Source organism: Mustela erminea, chromosome 5, assembly GCF_009829155.1.
Source record: "Mustela erminea isolate mMusErm1 chromosome 5, mMusErm1.Pri, whole genome shotgun sequence".
Taxonomy (NCBI): domain Eukaryota; kingdom Metazoa; phylum Chordata; class Mammalia; order Carnivora; family Mustelidae; genus Mustela; species Mustela erminea.
The window spans coordinates 69245319-69268381 of NC_045618.1; the positions used below are offsets into that span (position 1 = coordinate 69245319).

Sequence of the window (23063 nt, forward strand, 5' to 3'; positions counted from 1 at the left end):
GTGTCAAACTTCAAGTTTGGTGCTTTATAAAATTAAGGGCATACTTTTTTGTTTCCTGTTGTTTTTGAATTCTTAGTTTGCTAAGATTAAAAGATTAAAAGAAATTTGTTAATCTATTAATTGAATTCTATTAAATGTCTATTCAATATTGAAGAACAGTTTTAAAAAAATATGAATTACACTGATGGATTTTCTAATGTTGAGCTGTTTTTGCTTTCCTGGGATGAGTCCTACTTGCTTATAATATAGTATGATGGACTTGATTTGCTAATTACAAAAAATAGATTTGGGCATATGATTGGCACCTTTTATTTTTGGCTTATTGTTCATTGGCTAGTTTGCCTGCAATAATGTTTATTCATTGAGTAAATATTTTTTGCGTGCCTTTATTAAGGCACAATACGAGGCTGTGTCTGGCTTCTACATTGAAACCTTTAAAGAAAATTTTACATTGTCTCAAACACAATTTTGTGTCATTATTTGTAAACATTTAAAACTGGCTACGTAGCAATTTGTCATATTGATTTACTCAAATTCACTTAACCATTCCCACCATCATGAATGTATGGTTTCAGTTTCATTTTTTCACAAACACAGAGCCTGAAACAGACTTGAATGAAGGTAGAGTATTTGGGATATGATCCTGGGTGTGGTACTGAAACAACATGGAGAATGATTCAGGGAACCAGAGAGGAATTACTAAGGTAGGTAGTCCCTGCTGTAGGTAAGGGGCTTCATTCTACCAGGACTTCTAGGAGGTATGCAGCATGCCTCCCAGAATTGTCCACATATTGTGTAGCATTCATTGCATGGAGATACTATACTTTATTTACTCACCATTGATGGACATTTAGATCATTTCTAGCTTCTGGCTATTATGGATAGTGCTGTTGTGGATATTTATAGACAAATCTGTGTGTGGACCTGTATTTCATTTTTCTTGTCAATATCTAGGACTATTTGGTTTACCTTTTTAAGAACTTGCCTGACTGTTTTCCAGAGTGTTTGTACCATTTTTTATTCCTATCACCAGTGTATGAGAGTTCTATTTGCTCTACATTTTTGCTAACATGTCTTTTTAAATTTTAGCCACTTTCATAAATATGTACTAGTACCAAATTGTGGTTTTTAATTTTAATTTCTTTAACTAATGATGTTGAACATCTTTTCATGTACTTGTCATATAGATATCTTCTTTGTTGAAGGGCTTGTTCAAATCTTTTGCTCATTTTTAAGCAGAATTTTCACCTTCTACTATTGACTTATAAGATTATCTTTTATGATGTGGATACAAGGTCCTTTGTCAGATTGATTTTTTAAAAAAGATTTTATTTATTTATTTGACAGAGAGAGATCACAAGTAGGCAGAGAAGCAGACAGAGAGAGAGGGGGAAGCAGGCTCCCCGCGGAGCAGAGAGCCGGATGCGGGGCTCAATCCCAAGACCCTGGGACCATGACCTGAGCCAAAGGCAAAGGCTTCAACCCACTGAGCCACCCAGGCACCCCCAGATTAATTTTTTGCATATATTTTCATCTAGTCTGTGCCTTGGATTTTCATTTTTTACCATGCCTTTTGAAGAATAATTTTTAATTTTGATCAAGCGCAATTTATTGATTTTTTTCATGGTATATAGTTTTTCTTTCTTTTTTTTTTTAAGATATAGTTTATTTATTTGATATAGAGAGCTGGAGAGAGAGAGCACTAGTGGAGGGAGAGGGGCAAAGGGAGAGGGAGAAGGCTCCCTGCTCAGCTCAGCCCATGAGCTTCACCAGAGCTGAAGGCAGATGCTTAACAAACTGAGCCACTCAGGTACCCCTCATGGTTTATAGTTTTTGACTTTTTAGGAAACTTTTGCCAAACCCAAGGCACTGAAAGTTTTTGTAGTGTTTTCTTCTAGAAATTTTATAATTTTAACACTTAAATTTAGGTCTATGATCCAGTTTGATTTAATTTTTACATGTGGCATGAGATGAAGGTTGAGGATTATTTTTTTGCTCATAGCCATCCAATTGTGTCCTATCATTTGTTGGAAAGATCTTTTCCTATTGAATTATCTTGACAAACTTTGTTGAAAAGCAGGTAGCAATAAATATACGGTTCTGTTTCTGGACTCTATTCTGTTTATTGAGTGTTTTATTTGTCTATCTTTTAAAATAAGATTTATTTCTTTATTAGAGAGTGAGAGCACATGCATGAGCAGCGGGAGAGGCAGAGGGAGAGGGAGAGGAAGAATCTCTCAAGCAGACTTAGCACTGAGCATGGAGCTCCTCTCAGGGCTCAATGTCATGACTTTGAGATCATGACCTGAACTAAAATCAAGAGTGAGACGCTTGATCAACTGAACCACCCAGGCACCCCATGTATTATCTCTATGCCAATATCACACTATCTGAAAACCATAGCTTTTTAAAAAAATTTTTACTCTTTTTATTTGAGTATAGTTGATATACAATGTCACATTAGTTTTAGGTATACAACATAGTGATTCAGCTTCCCTATACCTTATGTTATGCTCACAAGTGTGGCTACCATCTGTCACCATACAAGGCTGTTACAATATCATTGACTATATACCCTATGCTGTGCCTTTTATTCCAGTGACTAATTCATTCCATAACTGGAAACTTGTATCTCCCACTCTCCTTCACTCATTTTGCCTATCCCCCCTCTCCCTTCCTTCTGGCAACCATCAGTTTATTCTCTGTATTTAGAGATCTGATTCTGCTTTTTGTTTGTTTGTTTATTCATTTGTTCTGTTTTTTAGATCCCACATATAAGTGAAATCATATGGTATTTGTCTTTCTCTGTCTGACTTATTTCACTTATCATAGTACTTTCTATGTCCATCCATGGTGTGACAAATGGCAAGATCTCATCTGTTTTATGACTGAGTCATATTCTATTGTATATATACTACATTTTCCTTATCTATTGATCTATCTGTGGACAATTAGGTCACTTCCATATCTTGACTATTGTAAACAGTGCTGCAATAAACATAGGGGTACATATATCTTTTTAATTAGTGTTTTCATTTTCTTTGAGTAAACACCTATTAGTGGAATTACTGCATTGTATGATGTTTCTGTGTTTAATTTTTTGAGGAACTTCCATACTGTTTTCCCCAGTGGCTGTACCATTTTATTTTCCCACCAACAATGCATGAAGGCTCTTTTTTTTCACATCCCCACCTTTTGATTCTAGCCATTCTTACAGATATGAGGTGATATATCATTGTGGTTTTGATTTGCATTTCCCTGATGATTAGTGATGTCGATCATCTTTTCATTTGTCTGTTAGCCATCTGTATGTCTATTTGGATCATCTCCCCAGTTTTTAAAAACAATTTTTACTTATTTATTTGACAGAGATCACAAGTAAGTCAGAGAAGCAGGCAGAGGGAGAGCAGGAAGCAGGCTCCCCACCAAGCAGAGAGCCCGATGTGGGGCTCAATCCCAGGACCCGGAGATCATGACCCGGGCCGAAGGCAGAGGCTTAAGCCACTGAGCCACCCGGGCGCCCCTTCCCATTTTTTAATTGGATTGGGTTTTTTTTGGTATTGAGTCATATAATTTCTTTATATATTTTGAATATTAACCCTTTATCAGATATATCATTTGCAAATATCTTCCCCCATTCAGTGGGTTGCCTTTTTGTTTTGTTGATGGTTTCCTTTGCTATCCAAAAACTTTTTATTTTGATGTAGTCTCAATAGTTTATTTTTGTTTTCATTTCCCTTGCCTGAGGAGACCTATCTAGAAAAATGTTGCTACTGCTGATGTCAGAAAAATTACTGCCTCTCTTCTCTTATGGATTTTATGGTTTCAGATCCACATTTAGGTTTTTAATCCATTTTGAGTTTATTTTTGTGCATGGTGTTAGAAGTGGTCCAGTTTCATTCTTTTGCATTTAGTTATCTAATTTTCCCAGCACCATTCATTGAGACACTGTGTTTTCCCTATGGTATATTCTTGCCTCCTTTGTCATAGATTAAATGACAATATATGTGTGGGTTTAATTCCGGGATCTCTACTCCATTCCATTGATCTATGTGTCTGTTTTTGTGGCTAGTTCCATACTGTTTTGATTATTGCAGATTTGTAATATATCTTGAAATCTGAAATTGTGGTACCTCCAGCTTTGTTTTTCTTTCTCAAGATTGCTTTGGGTATTTGGGATCTTTTTTGGTTCCATAAAAATTTTAGGATTATTTGTTATAGTTCTGTGAAAAATGCTTTTGATGTTTTGATAGGGTTTGCATTGAGTTTGTAGATTCCTTTGGATAGTGTGGACATTTATCAGTATTAATTCCTCCAATGCATGAGCATAGGATATTTTTCCATATGTTTGTATTGTCTTCAGTTTCTTTCATCAATGGTTTATAGTTCAGAGTACAGGTCTTTCACCTCCCTGGTTAAGTTAATCTTTTCAGAGCAATTGTAAATGGAATTGTTTTCTTTCTGCTACTTTGTTATTAATGTATGGAAGTGTTACCAATTTCTGGGTATTAACTTTGTATCCTGCAACTGTACTGAGTTCATCTATTACTTCTAATAGTTTTTTTGATGGAGTCTTTAGGGTTTTCTGTATATGGCATCATGTCATCTGCAAATAGAGACAGTTTAACTTCTTTCTTACCAATATGGATACCTCTTCTCTTTCTTGTCTGATTGCTGTGTCTAGGACTTCCAGCTGTATGTTGAATAAAAGTCAGGACAGTGGACATCCTTGTCTTGTTCTTGATCTTAAACAGCTCTCAGTTTTTCACTATTGAGTATGGTGTTAGCTGTGGGTTTTCATTTATAGTCTTTATGATGTTGAGGTATGTTCCCTCAAGCCCACTTGATTGAGAGTTGTTATCAGGAACAGATGTTGAATTTTGTCAAATACTTTTTCTGTATCTATTGAGTTGATCGTATGATTTTTATCCTTTGACTTGTTGATGTAGTATATGACATTGATGTGCAAATATTGAACATCTTGCATCCCCAGGATAAATCCTTTTTGATTGTGGTGAATGATCCTTTTTTTACACTTGATCTTAGCCAAAAGGCCGAGAAGCGATTTATTTTTTAAAATTTAAATTCAATTAGCCAACCTATAGTACATCATTAGTTTCAGATACAGAATTCAGTTATTCATCAGTTGATTCATCAGTTCCATATAATACCCAGTGCTCATCACATCACATGCCTTCCTTAATGCCTATCACCCAATTACCATATACCCCCTACCTCCCCTCCAGCAATTAGTTAAGAGTCTCTTGTGGTTTGTCTCCCTCTCTGATTTCTTTCCATTCTGATTTCCCTCCCTTTTCCTATGATCCTCTGCAGTGTTTTTTATATTGCACATATGAGTGAAACCATATGATAATTGTCTTTCTCTGACTTACTTTGCTCAGCATACTACTGTCTGGTTCCATCCACACTGATGTAAATGGGAAGTATTCATCCTTTCTGATGGCTGAGTAATATTCCATTTTGTGTGTGTGTTTGTGTGTGTGTGTGTGTGTGTGTGTGTGTATGTCTGTATATATGTATATAAAGAACACATCTTTATCCATCCATCTGTTGATGGACATCTCGGCTCTTTTCTTAGTTTGGCTATTGTGGACATCCTTTTAATACATTGGTGAATGTGATTTTCTAATTAAAAACCGTAGCTTTATAAGAAGTCCTAGAATCAGGTTGTGTAAATCCTCTAACATTGTTTGTCTTTTTCAAATTTATTTTCACTGTTCTAGATCTTTTGCATTTCCTTATTCATTTTAGAATCAACTATTCAACTAATATGAAAGAGTACATTGGGGTTTTTATTGGTATTGTTGGGTTTATTGGAAAATGTGTAAATCTTAGAAAATGGTAGGGCAGAGAGGCAAGACAGGGATGCTAGAAAAAAACAGGCATGAAATAACTAATCAAAAGAAAGATTTATGGGGCACCTGGGTGGCTCAGTGGATTAAAACCTCTGCCTTCAGCCCAGGTCATCTAAGGTCCCTGGATCCTGAGCTCTCTGCTCAGCAGGGAGCCTGCCTCCCCTTCTTTCTCTCTCTGCCTGCCTCTCTGCCTACTTGTGATCTCTGTCTGTCAAATAAAGAAATAAAATCCTTAAAAAAACACACACACAAGGTTTTTTTTAAATGACGTTTTTAGGCTATATTTCTAATTCTGTAGGAACTGACACTTTTCAGCTTTGTCTTTTGTATTTCTCATGTAGCTTTGTGCATCTGTACAAATTTCCTCTTCTACCCCTGAATGCTTCCTGTTTTCTTTTCTTTGTGGTGACTTTCAAGATCTTTGCTTAACTAGGAACAGAAGCTGATCAGTGTTGCTAACATAGTTTTATCCACTTTCCAAATTCTGTGGCCTCTTGTTGACTGTGAGCAATATATTTTAACTTGTGTAGGTGACACTAAAATGCTTGTGAGCTGGAGTCATACTGTGTGTTTCCTTGGAGAGTCGCTAAACCTCTGTAAGCCACCAGGAAGGCCTCCCCTCTTCACTCTAATATGCTGATTATAGAGATGATGCCCTTTTGGTCTCACATCCCATTCCATATTAAACACCATCACGTGACAGTAGTGTGTGATCATAATTTGTGTTCATGTTGTCTCAGCTAGTTTATGAAAAGATAAGCCCGTGCCGTTTTTCTTTATATTCCTGTGAATGCCTTGCACACTTAAATATTTTTCTTAGGACAGGATGTGTCCATGTTACTGAGTTAAGATAATGTGTGGAGGGCGCCTACTACAGTGACTGGCATATAATAGGTATTTAGTAAACCATGTGAAGAGTATTCAGTCAATATGGGGGATGTTGCTTATTTCCTTACTTTTTATTTGACCCCATCTTCCTCCATTTCATGTTTTTTTGTCCTTTGGCTGATTTAGAAACCTTTTTATCTATTTTTCATTTTGAGATAATTTTTGACTTACAAAGAAATCAAAAATAATACAAAGAATTCCCACAATCAACTGATATGTTCTCAGTTCATGATATCAAGGGGACATATGATGTCCCTTTATTGATGGTGTTAATTTTGATCATTTTGTTGAGGTGGTGTCTGTCAGATTTCTTTGCCATAAAATTACTATTTTTTTCCCTTTATAATAAGCATCTGATGGAGAAATACTTTGAGTCTATGTAAATGTTTTGTTTCTTATCAAACTTTTTCTCCTTAACTTTAGCATCCATTGATGATTCTTTCCTGAAACAATTATCATGGAGTTTACCACATAGAGATTTTTTTATTTCCACCATTTCTACTTCATTTATTCTTTGACGTTTTACTCTAAGGAAGAGATTTTCCTTCTCCTTCATTTAGGTAGTTTTTCATTTGTTAATTTATATCAGTATAGACTCATGAATCTTATTTAACAAGTTATGATCCTTTAGAATCATTATTTGTTTTTTCCCCCCATCTTCTTCTTAAACTGTGAAGATGGTAAAATTGGATAGGTGGCAAAGAGTGTGGGGAGAGAAGTGTTTGAGTTCTGTTAAAATTAGAGATATGCCAAACAGCAAACCCCTTGGATAAGCATTTAGGTGGTTTATAAATCAGCTTAACAAGGACCATCATGAAATAAAAGGTGGTGTAGATTATGTTGAAATATATTGGTTCCTCTATGTTTCAGGAATAAAAAGGGTCAATAAGAAGTAGTTTAGTTGTTAAGGTCACCGCAACTTCCCTTACCTTTTAGTGTGTGGGGATGTTTGTTGTTTTTGGTAGACTGTGAAGTACATAGATGAAAATAAATGGAGAATGAAATTTCAGTACCACTCTTGTGGCACAAGATGGCAGCAGTCAGCCATGTATTTTGCAGCCTCTCGCCTTAAATTAATGGTGTCTTTTGTTTTTGCAGGGACTTCAGTACTAGTTCTAATAATATTCAGATTGACAAAACCAAGCCTCTGTGGCACAACTATTTCCTATGTGGATTTAAAGGAATTCAGGTAAATTGGTTTATCAGGCAACTATTAGCTGTTGAACTTAAAGTGTGTATTATATATCAAGGTTTTAAAAAATTTACTATTTATTTTTTGTCATCTTTAAAGGTAATGAATATTTCTATTATTTTATTTTAGAGGATGAGGCAGGTATGACTGTTCACTGGGGTTCACAGGGAGCAGTAATGTCTGTTCATAAATCAGTTGCATCTGATGAAAATCCTCTTTTTAAAAAAATCTTTGTTCAAATTTTCTTTTGAAGGATGCAGTCTATTAATATATTTGTTCTAAAAATAGGTAGGTATAGGTGCCTGGGTGGCTCAGTGGGTTAAAGCCTCTGCCCTTGGCTCAGGTCATGATCTCAGGGTCCTGGGATCGAGCCCCACATCGGGCTCTCTGCTCAGCGGGGAGCCTGCTTCCTCCTCTCTCTGCTTGCTGTACTCTGCCTACTTGTGATCTCTCTCTCTGTCAAATAAAAAATAAGATCTTAACAAAATATATATAGGTATAGGTATATACTGTAGTAGGATTTAGTCATACAGCCCTAGGTTTGAATCTGTGTTAATTCAGCCTCTTTAAGTGTCAGGTTTGTTATCTGTATAATGATGTCCTTGCTATCCAGCAAAGAGTTGTTACAAGGATTACACAGTGCTTGACACACAGTAGGCATTCAGTAAATAAACTAGTATTGTTATTACCATTTTAGATAGGGTAAAAAAAAAGAGGTAGTAAAGTTTATTAGAATAAGTATTTTTCTTAGAAACATTGACTAATTATCAGGAACATCTCTAATGTCATGGACAAGAATAAGAAAATGAAATATTTCTACTTTTTCTCCAAAATAAAAAAGTGTAAGTCAATTTGATTTGTTAAAATGTTTTAGAGAGCTTGTGTTCCTTGCTGTCTGGTGGTCCTATCTGAAGCTTTGTCACAAGTAGCCTAGGACTCAGTGGCATATTTCATTCCAGGAAAGCATCAGATTTATTTCTGATATGTAGTCCTACACTCAGATTTTGGTGGTTCTGGTCTTAGAGTTCCTGCATTCGTTTCTTCTCTCCCTTCCTCTTTCTTCCCTCTCTTCCTTTCCTTCATTCTTCTTTCTTTCTTTCTTTTCCTTCCTTCCTCTTTTTTTATTTTTCTTTCTTCTTTATCGAGACACATGGTAATAACTTATGGGAATAGATATTGGCAGCTTTTAAATCTTCAAAGTTATCTGGCTTATCAAATGCATTAGAGGGAATTACAGTATTTGGAAGGATTTGCCTGACAAATGCAATTTGATCTTTCTTATAGCAACATGCTTTTTATAGCATATGGGTAAGTGACCTAAATACTGCTTGTTGCTTTCTGCTTTTGAAAATTTGAGGCCTTAAAGCCTTCTTTTTTGGTTTGACAACTTAATGTGCTAAAGTAGGTTTGTATAGCAAATTTTTGGCAGAGAATTAATTTAAAAGTTAGCCTGTTTAGAAAACTTCAAATTCAAATACTAGGAAATTTCAGAGGATAATCTGTTTATATTAAATTGAACATGTTATCCTTTTGGGATAGAGCTATTACAGAATTTGGCAAAATCCATTTACGTTTTTGAATCTGTTGTACATTTTAATTTAAACATTGCGTGATAAGTTTCTAAGTATGATTCACATTCAAGATACACTGAGGATCAGTTTATGGTTAAATATATAGCATTCTCCAAGGATTTTTTTTTAAAAAACAAGCTGTCTGATGTTCTGTATGAAAGGGCATTGGCAGCAGCAGTGTTTCAATTTATAATTTGTTTGTATTTCTGGAAAGGAAATTTTTAGATGACTTGAAATCAAGAAGAGAAGTACATCCAACAGAATCTCTTTTTTTGTGGTGTGTGAGTTTTGCCAACATAGGAAAAAAGGACAAGAAATTAAGGGAAAAAAAACAGCCTTTAATTTGCAGAGTTTTGTTGTTACTTTGGTTATTCTAACTAGTTTATTGAAATTTCTCCCTAGAATAATATGTATGATGAAATGCATAATTATGTAATATAATAGTATTTTGTACTTTGGTCTTGAGCTTTTTGAGTAATTTGCAAACATGTGGTATTTTTTCTTGAAAATGGGGTGGCCTTGAATTTATTTTTAATCCTAAACCACAAAGGTTATGATATAATATCATCTTAAGTGTCATGCTAGATATTCATCTAAGTATCCTAGAGATTTCCATCTTTATATCAGAGTCTCATTATTTCTCATTATTTCTTTCTTTCCTAATTGTAGAAATAAGAGTTTCTCTACTCCATTTAGAGTCTGTGTTCTCATTTGTGCTTGAATTCTAATTTGGCTGTCTTGAAAGCTACCATATGGCTTAACTGTGTCTATAAACTCTAGTAAAAATCTGGATTTCCTCATATAGCTCAGTTACATTAAATCATAGTGACAGTATGCTGGCCCGTGTTACTGACTGCAGTGGAGAAGTTCTCAACCAGAAATCAGAGACCTGGGTCCTACCCCTAGCTCCCTATATGCAATGTTGGAAAAAATTTTTAATCTTTTGGTACGTAGATTTTTCCATAAGTAAAATGGAACTGAAGTTGAGAACTTCTGAAGAAATACTCAATAGAAACAAGCTGCTGCTTGATGTTAGACTTTCACAGTCATATTGTGTTGGGCTGTGTTACATGGAGCTTTAATCTGCCTCACTAATATTGTGTATTTCTTATCTTGTTACTTGAGAAATGGAATTATAATTGTTTAATTTATTTTACATTTGCTTAAGTCAATTAATGTTCAAGAAAAAGATGTCTCAAGGCAATTTTAGGAAATGGATCAATAGCTTTTTGTTGAACAAAGTAAAAAATAATCTACAGATTACCAAACCCTGTAGCCAAGAACCATTAAATGAAATATCATGTATAGACTCAACTAAACTGAATTGCACAAGTAGTTTCTATAAATAGCATAATAAGTCCATTGATAAATGTTTGCTCTCTGGAGAATGAAAGAATGTTTGCTAGACCTCGAATCTAACACCGAAGTTACTAGCACTGTTTTTTCCTTCTATTCTTAGGAACACTTTGGTCTTAGCAACCTGACTGGAATGAATTGCTTAGTGGATGGAAACATCCCACCAAGTTCTGGACTCTCCAGCTCCAGTGCTTTAGTCTGTTGTGCTGGCTTGGTGACACTCACAGTGCTGGGAATGAACCTATCTAAGGTAACCAACATAAATGTGTTAGCCTCACAGAACTCTCTCTTTGTAAAGCCATTAATATCTGAATCTCCAAATTATAAAATCTTTCTTCGATTACAAACTTTGTCTTACCTGAAAGGACTCTACACATGGGAATGCTCTGTAACCTAAAAATTAATAAGTCCTGCTTGTGATAAACCACTATAAAGTATCTGATACTTTGCAAATAGGGAGCAGCTCTGTGAATATCTGTATTAAAATGCTCTGTGCTCTTACATTAATTGTGGAGTTTGAGTGCATGGATATCTTTTTGGATCACCTCACTAACAAGTTCAGTTTAGACCAAGAAATTGTAGGCCTCATAGTTGAATCTGCTTATTTTCAACCAAAACCTTAAATTAAATATTTGACAGGCACTGGGTAAAAAGGGTAAAGACCAGGCAATAAAGGAACTGAACAGCATATCTGTTTATACCAGCAGGTTAGTCACTTAAATAAACTTAAAAAAAAAATATTGCATTACAAAGAGGAAATGCTTATTTAAAGGAAACATAAATCCTACGAAAGGTCAGAAAGCCTCAACTTTACAAGTTCACATAAATCTCTAACTTTGCAGTTCAGAGCAGGTGTGCTCAGCTTTTATTAATGCTTTGGAGTTCTGGTTCAAACAAAATGTTATCATAGGTTCTTTTTTAATCCCATACACATCCCATTTATAGGTGGTTTGGGAAGGGCATCAGGCAGATCAAGAGACAGTCCGCCACATGCTTGGTCAGCCTGTTTAAATTTTCATTTTGAAAATTTTATATACAAGAGGAAAGAAAAATAAAGGAGAAAGCAAAGGCTCAGATAGAGTTCTCTTGTCTGTCATGTATAAGTATACCTTAATTAGTCCTCTGTGAGCCATGGCTTATTTGGTGAGAAGAGCAAATTACTTGTTTTTTGTTTATTGAGAGGAAAGAAAGCCAGGGAAAGAAATCCATATGTGAAATGTGTTTCCAGTAGTACTATGTTTAATCTGATGATCTATTTATTTATTCATTTAGTCATCATTCAACATTATTTATTTAGTGGCTACTTTGTACCAGGTAATGTTCAAAGCACTGGAGCTATGATAGGTCCAGTTTTAACCCTCACAGTGCTTATGATCTGAAATGGGAACAGAGACAAGTAACAGACAACTATAGTAGGTTGTGATGAGTGGCTAAATGCAGATTTAGAGAGCATGGAATATCTCAACTGAGACACAGGCATTTTTAGATGTTTGTCAAGAAATACTAATAGCATGAAAGCACTGGTAACATCAATAGGCATGTATCAGGTGGAGGGAAACTTACGTGGGAATATCTAGAGTAAGAGTGATCATAGATTGTTGGAAGAACTAAAAGGGGCTTAATTTGGCTGGAGTAATTTGGATAACAGAGTAGGAGACCAGATGTTGGGCCTTGTGAGCCATGTTGAGGAATTTAGTCTTTATCTTGATAGCAGTGTAAAACCATTTCAGGCTTTTAGAAAGAGGGTAATATTATCATGCCTATATTTTAGAAAGATCACTCTGGCTCTATTATGAAATCTAGATATGAGGGTAGTAACAATATTGGTAGTAGGGAAATGATTTGGTCTAGAGAAATGGCAGTGATAATGGAGAGACTTGGATCATAGACTTAAAGTACATCTCAGACAGAATCAATAAGACTTGCTCATTGATTGGGTTTGGGAATGAGGCACAGAGAAGAGTCAAGGATTTTACCCAGGTGTCTGGCTTGGTGTGATTTGTTGGAATAAGGAATGTAGATGAAATTGAAATGTTGATAGGGAGGGGTCTCTGTGGGAATACTGATAGAGTTATATAGTATTTAGTCACAAACAATATCCTTGAAGATAAGGAGGAGGATCTGAACTGGAGATGGCCCATTTGAGAGTAATTTGTATATAACTGGGTTTTGAAGCTATAGGGATGGGGGAGAACAACCAGTGGAAGAATGTAGGTAGAAGGACAAGGAAGACTAGGACAAGGTTCTGACAAGCATGAACATTTGAAGGATGGGCTTAAGAAGAAATGTCCACTGAAGAGACTGAGAAATAATCAGATAGATAGAAGGAAAAAAAAAAAGATTTTTTAAAAATACAAAAACTTTTATTTCTCTTTGTAAAATCTAATTTAAAAATTTTTGTGTATGTTTTCTAATAGAACACTTTGTGAAAATAATACATGCAATAATAAATGCATTTTTGATCTAATTAAAAATATATAGACATAGAAAAAAAAATAATAATAATGGTATCTCGATAGGGGCACCTGGGTGGCTAGGTGGGTTAAGCATCTGATTTTTGGTTTGACTCCAGTCATGATCTTGGGGTTGTGGTATTGAGCCCCACATTGGGCTCCACCCTCAGCAGTGTCTGCTTCAAATTCTCTCCCTCTCCTCCTCCTCCACTTGCAATTGTGCATGTGTGCTCCCTTGCTAAAATAAATGAATCTTTAAAAAAAAAAAAAGGTAAGGCAACAGCAAAGACAAAAAAGAGACTATTTCATGAAAACAGTGGTGTCAAATGCTGCTGGGATGTCAAGTGAGACAAGGACTAACCTTCATTAGATTTGGCATCAGAGAAGTTGAAGAAAACCTTGGCAAGAACAATTTAAAATAGGAATATGTTAAAGTGTCTATGAGAAGTGAGAAAGTGGGAAAGTCCAGTGGATACAAAAATTCTGACTGTGCCTGGTGAAAGAGATAAAATGATGTCTGTCATGGGGGTAAGGTCAAGAAATTAATATATTAATAAGAGGATTGGTGAAACTTATATTTTTCACTTTTTTGGGCTTTTTAATGGTATAAATATCTAAGGGAAAAGAAGAAATAATGATGAAGAAAAAAACACTTGAAACTTAGGAATTAATTTTGGCTGCCTCTGTGTTTTCAAAGTAAAAAAATAACAAATGTGTTGACATAAAAAGAGACACATGGATCAATGGAACAGAATTAAGAGCCCAGAAATAAACCCATGCATATATGGTCAATTAACTAATGACAACATATATAAAAAACTTATACAACTCAGTAGCATAAAAACAAACAATATAATTAAAAATGGACAGAGTATCTGAGTCAACATTTTTCCAGAGAAGACATATAGATGGCCAACACACACCTGAAAAGATGTTCAGCATCACTTACCATCAGGGAAATGCAAATCTAAACCACAATGAAATATTACCTCACACCTGTCAAAATGGCTAGTATCAAAAGATAAAAAAATAACAAGTTGTTGGTGAAGATGCAGAGAAAGGGAATGCTTGTACACTGTTGGTGGGAATGTAAATTGGTGCAGCCATTATGGAAAACAGTATGGATATTCTTCACAAAATTAAAAATAGACCATATGCTCCAGCAATTGCATTTTTGGGTATTTATTTGAAGAAATTGAAAACATTAACTTGAAACAATATGTATGCACCCCTATGTACACTGAAGCATTAAAATTGCAGTAGTAAAGGTACAGACACAACCTAAGTATCTGTTGATGGATGAATGCATAAAGGAAATATGGTGTATATATATATGTACAATGACATTTTAGTTAACCACAAAAAAGAATGAAATCTTGCCAATTGCAACAACATGGAGGGAACTTAAGAGCATTGTGCTAAGTGAAATAAGTCATACAGGAAAAGACAATTATGTTTGATTTCACTTGTGCAATCTAAAAATTTTTTTAATGTTTTGTTGTTTTCTCTTAGATAGGGAGAGAGAGGTAGGGGGAGGGGCAGAGGGAGAGAGCAAATCTCAAGCAGACTCCACACCCAATGTGAAGCCCAATGTGAGGTTTGATCTCATAATCCTGAGATCATGACGTGAACTGAAATCAAGAGTTGGATGCTTAACTAGCTGAGCCACACAGGTACTTCTAAATTTTTTTTAAAAAACTGGAGCTAATAGATACAGAGAACAAATTAGTTGTTGCCAGAGGTGATTGTTGGGGGATGGGCAAAATGGGTAGAGGGAGTCAAAAGGTACAAACTCCCAGTTATAAAATAAATCATGGGATGTAATGTACAAAATGGTAACTATAGTTAACAGTACTGCATTGCGTATTTAAAAGTTGCTAAGAGAATAAATCTAAAGGTTCTCATCACAAGAAAATAAAATTCTATCACTAGGTATGTGATAGATGCTAATTAGACTTATTATGATCATTTCACAATATATACAGATATCAAATCTGTTGTATACATGAAACTAATTATGTTGTATACATGAAACTAATATGTTAGTTATACCTTGATTAAAAAAATGAATAAAAAATAGCAAATATACTTTTACTAGAACTGACTTTATTACCTAAAGGGAACAATATGTATATTCTAGCTTTCCCTGCTCGTCTAATTTGCACTGACAATACTTAATATTTCATAAGGTCTTATATCATTATTTAGGAGAGTTTCTTTGCTGTAATGAGATAGAATTTTTTTTTTAAGATTTTATTTATTTATTTGACAGAGAGATCACAAGTAGGCAGAGAGGCAGGCACAGAGAGAGAGAGGAGGAAGCAGACTCCCGGCCCAGCAGAGAGCCCGATGTGGGACTTGATCCCAGGACCCCGGATCATGACCTGGGCCGAAGGCAGTGAGATAGAATCTTAATTGAAAGGAAGCCTGATTTCCTCAGAGTCTTTATAGTTAAGTGCTAATTGTTGACATAGAATGTAAGAACTCAATGGACTTTAGAGATGAGCTAGTTCAAATTTTTTTTTTAAATATTTTATTTATTTATGTGACAGACAGAGATCATAGATAGGCAGAGAGACAGGCATAGAGAGAAGGGGGAATCAGGCTCCCTGCTGAGCAGAGAGCCTGACGTGGGGCTTGATCCCAGGACCCTGAGATCATGACCTGAGTGAAGGCAGAGGCTTAACCCACTGAGCCACCCAGGGACCCCCCAATTTTTTTTTTAAACTGATGTATCAGTCAGTGTCTAATAAGAAAGAAATGGCATACAGGGTATAACTGAAGACAGTTTAATAAGGAGACTGTTTATATAGATGTGGGTAGGTTCAGGGGAACCAACTAGGAAGATTTCCCTTGTGAAACCAGAAGCTATTGTACTTTAGGAGCTATGGCTGTAGAGTAATGTTGCCAGAGATGTAATGAGGTGGGAAAGAGTGAAGTGGGTAGGAATGGCAGTGAGTGGGAATGGACGAGGGGAGTTGTCCATAGAGGTCTGTCTTCTGGGGTACAGAGAAGTGTGAGAATGGAGGGCCAGAAAGGCAAATGGAGAATAACCAACCTATCTGATAAGAAAGGTAAGTCCCGCAGGAGACTAGTGACTGATTTCTCCCAATTGACAACTAATCCCCTTCCAATTAATATGTATATCCAGCAGTCCCTGTTAAATTGCAGATAATAATTACTGTAAATGAGATATGATAAGTAGATTTGGAATTTGTTAACTCATTAATAAATGAAATGTTTTATGGCTGAAACCACTAAAACAAGATGGCTAATCACCCAGAAATTCTGGAAGACCGAAATTATGAATGAGAAGGAAACTGGAGAAGAGAATATGGTGTAATAAGTAGAGCTATGAAATAGAAAAGCCTAGAGACTTCTGGTTTCAAGACTCCATAACAAAGAACATTATCTACTTTTTTCTTTCTCCAGCCCTCATTTATTTTGCTTTTTCAAAAAAATCATCCCCGAACAATAGGGAAAGCAAGAAAATGGAGGCACAGGTTTCATCTTTGATAAATCAAGGAGACATAAATAACCCTAAACCACAAGATACAAAGATGAAAAGTCAGTGGAAGGATGGTACATGACTTAGGAGAATGAAGAAAGGTCAGAGCCAAGTGCCTGTGGAAGGAAGTGCAGATGGAAGGCAAATTAATTCACAGGTGTCCAGAAAGGCTTAGGAATTAGAGGCACCCAGTACCGTAGAAAGTAGGGTGACAATATACGGTTGAACTACATCCTCATGTTAAAATCTAAGGAGGAGAAACCCCCTATGATCATGGTTGATGAAGGCTGAAATGATCAACAGAGAGTTGTGGGCTCGGAGGGCATTCTGTATGCAGTTATCTTTTGGCATTTGTCAAAAATACAATTCATGTTATGTCTGAGTAACTTAGAATATGAATTGGGCATAAAACTTTTCCTTGAGGGTTGCTGTCCACTGAGGAAACTGGAGAAGCTCATGGTTAGGCATCAGGAATCCTATTTGTTATTGGGAATTCTGGAATAACACAAATAACACTGGATTTATGAGGGAGTGCTTCCCAGAGAAGATAGGCTTTTCAGCCACAGTATAAACTTCCTATCCTAAGTCTTGGAATTAGCATTCAGTGACATTTATTGTACGCCTATCAGGTGCCAGGCCTTGGTCTAGGCACTAGGGAGACAGCTGTGAATCGGTGAAGCCCCTGCTTTCATGGGACTTAAGTGCTAGTGTCTGTGGTGATAGTAGGAGATAATGAACAACTATCTAATTAAATGTAGAATATCAGCCAGGGCTATGAAGAAAAATAGGCTGTAGTGAGGGGAAGTTGCTATTTTGGAGGAGTCAGAAGTCTCTTTAAGGAGGAGTCATTTTAACAGAGACTATGGTAAGGAGTGAGCAAAAAAGGGAAGTAGAAGGAACAGCTCATCCAAAAGCCTTAAGGCTAAAGCATGTTCCTCACAGCCGAGGAATAGTGGAAGCAGGGCTGGGGGAGTGGGGGGACAAGACTGGGTGGTTTGAGGTAAGCTAAAGAGAGGTGATCAGAGGCCACATTGCCACATTGTATAGAGTCTTCTTTGGATTTCATTCCAAGTATGATAGAAAGCCTTTGGAGGGCTATGAACTGAGGTGTCCAGATGTGATTCACATTGCTTTGAGTTTCTTGCAGTTGGAAGTAGTATGTTGTACCCTATACTGACCAGGGAGAAAATAATCTAAAAAATAAATAAAAAGAAAAGAAAAGAAAAGGAACGGGAATGGTCAATGCTTTTATGGAATTTAAATGCACAAAGAAGGGTACCTCACAAGACTTATTAACTGAGCATCTAGCTCATATAAGATCTGAAGTATTTTATGTGTAAATGGAGAACAGGGTTATAAGAATGGCTGCTTGGTATTGTTAAATGGGGAAGGTTTTTTTGTTTGTTTGTTTGTTTTTTTAAGATGTTATTTATTTGACAGAGATCAGAAATAGGCAGAGAGGCAGGCAGAGAGAGTGGGGAAGCAGGCTCCCTGCTGAGTGCTGAGCAGAGAGCTGATGCAGGGCTCATCTGAGGATGCTGAGATCATGACCTGAGCTGAAGGTGGAGGCTTAACCCACTGAGGCACCCAGGCTCCCCTAAATGGGGAAGTTTTCAAGTGAGTGGTAAGTTCTAAAAAAGCAAGGAGAGGCTGTGTCTTGACACAAAGTACTGGGAGGGGTCCAGGGCATTTCAGGCAGAGTGAACCCTTAAGTGTATTGTAACAGTTCTCTGAGCCAGATTGATAAAAATGTGTCAGCCAAGGCCTAGAAATTCCTATGCTGCCTCATGACATTCCTTTTCAAAATTTTATGTGATGACATACAACTCTTCTAGTTGCTTAAGTCCCTCAACAGGTTTGAATAACTTAATTTCAGGGGCGAGTTACTCGTGTAGACACAGATTGATCCTCTTTCAGAGGAGTGTTTTGGTGTTTGAAATCCATACGTACAAGAGACCTTTGAGGTTCAGAAGCAGAGTAAATTAAATGCTCAACATTCTGTGCCAAATATGTCCAAGTTTTCATTTCCTGAGTTTCTCTGAGAAGGTTTAAGGGTATATTTTTCTCTACATATAGTTACATTTAAGTTAAATATTTCTTGGCCTTCAGAATGAGATCTTGTCCTTAAAAAGTAAAGACAAGATGTACAGGAAAATGAAAAGAATCTCACGACTACACAAAAGTTTAAGCTCTGATGAGAATGTTTTAGTAACAGTTTGCTATATGTTATAGGACAATCAGAAAACAATTTGTACTGTCACTAATCATTATGTTTAGAAGTCCATAGAAGGATGTTGTTTCACTTTGCATAGAATAACAAAAACCTCCTCCATATAATGGTTAAGGAAAATAGTAGTTTAAAACAGTCCTGCCGCTTTAACAGTGGACCACTAATGAACTGCAGCAGCATGGCCTCTAAGAAGATGGTAAATCCAGAATACAATCTTTGAAAACAATCTCTTAATTAAGTGTTGGACATGGACTAAAGCCATGTGCTCACTGGCACAAAAACCAGGAGGGCTCAGTGTTAGCACTGGGTGGCCTGTGTTTAAAAATGTTTGAAATTTTAGGTTAATATTGTTAATACATAAATATAAAACCATTCACGTAGTTTTATCAATGAAAAAGAACCAAGTTTCTTTCAGTTAGGTGGCATTGTGTTTGTCTCTCATTATATTCTTTTTTAGGAGTAGGATTGGAGACAACATTTATTTAATGGTTTTAAGTAATTTGAATTCACTTGGATGTTGCGACCAAGCTATTTGCAGATTAGGAGGCTTGCTTTGTGGAGGTTGTTTAGGTCACCTCTGTTTTTTTTTTTTTCTTTCCATTTCCTTTTCTAGGCTAAATACATGTTTACCTTTAGCATAAACTAAGGCAAACAAGACAAACTAGGGAGCAACAGATTGGAGAACTATGGTTCACTGTTTCCGAGCGTCTTCAAATGAAACCACTATTGCTGAAAGTTCATGCATATGCCTTTGTTGTGTTTGAACTTTTGCTGTGATCCTTATATCCTTATCATTATTAGGTCACTATGTGTCAAGGCCTCCAAACTTTGACTTGCACTCAGGAGTAAGTTAAATGTGATCTAGTATTTAAAGAATCAACAGGGACAGTCCCCATGATATTAAGTATGCCACATGTGTGCATAGTCCTTACCTACTACATTCACTGTATGCAGAGAAAATAACTAAAAGATGAACATACAAGCTCATTTCTTTTTAAGACTGGATAATATTTCATTGTGTAGATATTACATAGTTTATCCATTCACCTGCTGAAGGACATCTTAGTTGCTTTCAAGTTTTGCCAATTAAGAATGAAGTGGCTATAGACATCGTTGTGCAGGTTTTTGTGTGGGCCTAAGTATCAACTCCTTTGGGTAAATTACAAGGAGTGTGATTACTGAAATGTATGAAAAGAATATATTAAATTTGGAAAGAAACTATCAAACTATCTTTCAAAGTGGCTGTATTATTTTGTATTCCCACGAGCAATGAATGAGAGTTCCTGTTACTCCATATTCTCACCAGCATTTGGAGTTCAGATTTTGGCTATTTTAATAGGTGTGTACTAATATCTCATTGTTGTTTTAATTTGCATTTTCCTTATGACATATGATGGGGAGTATCTTTTCTTTTCTTTTCTTTTTTAAGATTTTATTTATTTATTTGAGAGATTGAGAATGAGAGAGCAAGAACATGAGAGGAGGAAGGTCAGAGGGAGGAGCAGTTCCTGCTGAGCAGGGAGCCAGATGCAGGACTTGATTCCCTGACTCTGGGATCATGACCTGAGCCAAAGAGAGTCACTTAACCAAATGAGCCACACAGGTGCCCCATGGAGCATCTTCTCATTCATATGCATACTTACCATTTGTATATCTTCTTTGGTGAGGTGTCTCTTTTTAAGATCTTTGGCTCGGTTTTTAAACAGGTTGTTTATTTCATACTGTTGAGTTTTAAGAGTTCTTTGTATATTTTGGATGATAGTCCTTTATCAAATATGTCTTTTGCAAATATTTTCTTCGAGATAGTGCTTCTCTTTTTATTCTCTTGATATTATCTTTTGCAGAGCAGAACTATTTAATGAAATCCAGATTATTAATTCTTTCTTTTATGAACTGTGCCTTATCTCAGAAGTCATTGCCAAACCCTAGGTCATCTAGGTTTTCTCCTATGTCATCTTCTAGGAGTTTTATAGTTTTGTTTTACATTTAGGTCTGTGATCCATTTTGGTTGAATTTTTGTAAAGGTGTAAGGTCTGTGTTTAGATGCATTTTTTTTTGCATATGAATGTTCTTGTACTATTTCTTGAAAAGACTATCTTTGCTCCATTGCTTTGCTTTTGCTCCTTTGTCAAAGATCAGGCTATATTTGTGTGGATCTATATCTGGGCTCTCTGTTCTGTCACATTGATCTAATTGTCTGTTCTTTTGTGAATACCAAACTATTTTGATTACTGTAGCCTAATATGAAGTCTTGAAGTTGGAAAGGGTCAGTCCTCCAACTTTATTCTCCTTTCATCTTGTGTTGCTATTCTGGATGTTTTGCCTTTCCATATGAACTTTAGAATCCATTGATAACCACAAAATAACTTGCTGGGATTTTGAATGGAATTGCATTGAATCTGGATCAAGTTGGGAAAAATTAACATCTTAACAATATTGAGTCTTCCTATCCATGAACATAGGATATCTCTCCATTTAGTTCTTTGATTTCATTTGAGTTTTATAGTTTTCCTTGTGTAAATCTTGTACATATTTCATGTGATTTATACTTAAGTATTACATTTTTTCAGGTGCTAATGTAAATGGTATTGTATTTTAAATTTCAAATTCCACTTGTTTATTGCTAGTATATAGGAAAGTGATTGACTTTGTATATTAATATAGTATGTTACAACCTTGTTATAATTGCTTGCTAGTTCCAGGAGTTTTTTTTTGCTAATTCCTTTGGATTTTCTACATAGATAACTATGTCATCTGTAAACAAATAGTTTTATTTCTTCTTTCTTAATTTGTATATCTTTTATCTCCTTCTATTGTTTGATTACACTAACTAGAACTTCCACATTGATGTTGAAAAGCAGTGGTGATGGACATTCTTGCCTTGTTCCTGATCATTTTTCCTTTTGAAATTCATTGTCAAACTGTCATCTAGAAAGATTTTATCAATTAATATGCAGCAACATTACATGAGCGTCCATTTCCCCACAGCCTTACCAACAACTTTATCATTTCCAATCTGATAGATTCTGTCTTGGGCATATTTTTGATGATTAGACTGCCTAAACATCTTTTCCATGTTTTTTATTGGTCATTTACAGTTTTTGGACTTTGTTATATATCTACTCAGTTCCTATTACTCCATAAGAACTCTATATATTAAGTATTCATATATTATATGTTGCAAACATCCACCCCTTTACTAACCAATTTTCCGTTTGACTTCTTTTAAACTGATAATTCTGTTTTTTGTCTTGTTTTATTTTGCTTTTTAAATAAGCTCTATGCTCCGTGTGGGGCTTGAACTCATGACCCTAAGACAACAGTTGTATGCTCCACTGACTGAGCCAACCAGGTGCCCTTAAACTAATAATTTTGTATTTGCTTTTAAAAAAATATCTCATGTATTTATTAGAAAGAGAGAGAGAATGAGCAAGGGGGAGGGGTAGAGGGAAAGGGACAGGCAGACTCCCCACTGAGCAGGGAGCCTTATGTGGGACTTGATCCCAGGACCCTGGCAGACGCCTAACCAACTGAGCCACCTAGGTGCCCTAAACTAATAATATTGAAACAAAAGGCACTTTAGTCATATTTAAGCAAACACATAGGATGGGATCATTGTATATACCTTTACTTTTATCTTTCTTGATTTGAAAATACTATATACCCTTCCATTTCATTTTGAAGTAAAGTACTTGGGCACAAGTCCATTAAATGGACCCCAGAGCTCTCTAATTTACTCCATGTTTGACATAGTATCTTTAGAGGCTTACTCAGAAGAACTAAAATCGTAACTGATTTATACTGTAAGCAGGAATATTTTCCAAGTAGCATTTGTGCAGTAAGATACATACTTTTGAATTATGAATAATGCAATTAACATCTGTTTAGCACTTGGAGAAATGCAAAGAACTTTCCCCTCATCCTTTTGCAAGGCCACTTAACTCTGTAAAGTAAGAAGCAACTGCCAGCTTCTCAGAGCCTAGCGCCAG

The 23063-nt window shown here is 35.8% G+C and overlaps 1 protein-coding gene across 9 annotated transcripts in view; it reads left to right on the plus strand.

The window, feature by feature from the left end:
- Positions 1 to 23063, plus strand: part of GALK2 (galactokinase 2) — a 112052-nt gene that overhangs the window by 19903 nt on the left and 69086 nt on the right. For 6 of the 9 annotated variants that reach the window (XM_032343665.1, XM_032343668.1, XM_032343667.1 and 3 more), the window contains 2 exons: positions 7863 to 7953; positions 10987 to 11133. In XM_032343665.1, coding sequence (XP_032199556.1) covers positions 7863 to 7953; positions 10987 to 11133 — 238 coding nt within the window. Of the gene's footprint in view, positions 1 to 597; positions 705 to 7862; positions 7954 to 10986; positions 11134 to 23063 lie in introns of those variants that run through there. The other 3 variants (XM_032343669.1, XM_032343670.1, XM_032343671.1) reach the window with 3 other exon arrangements.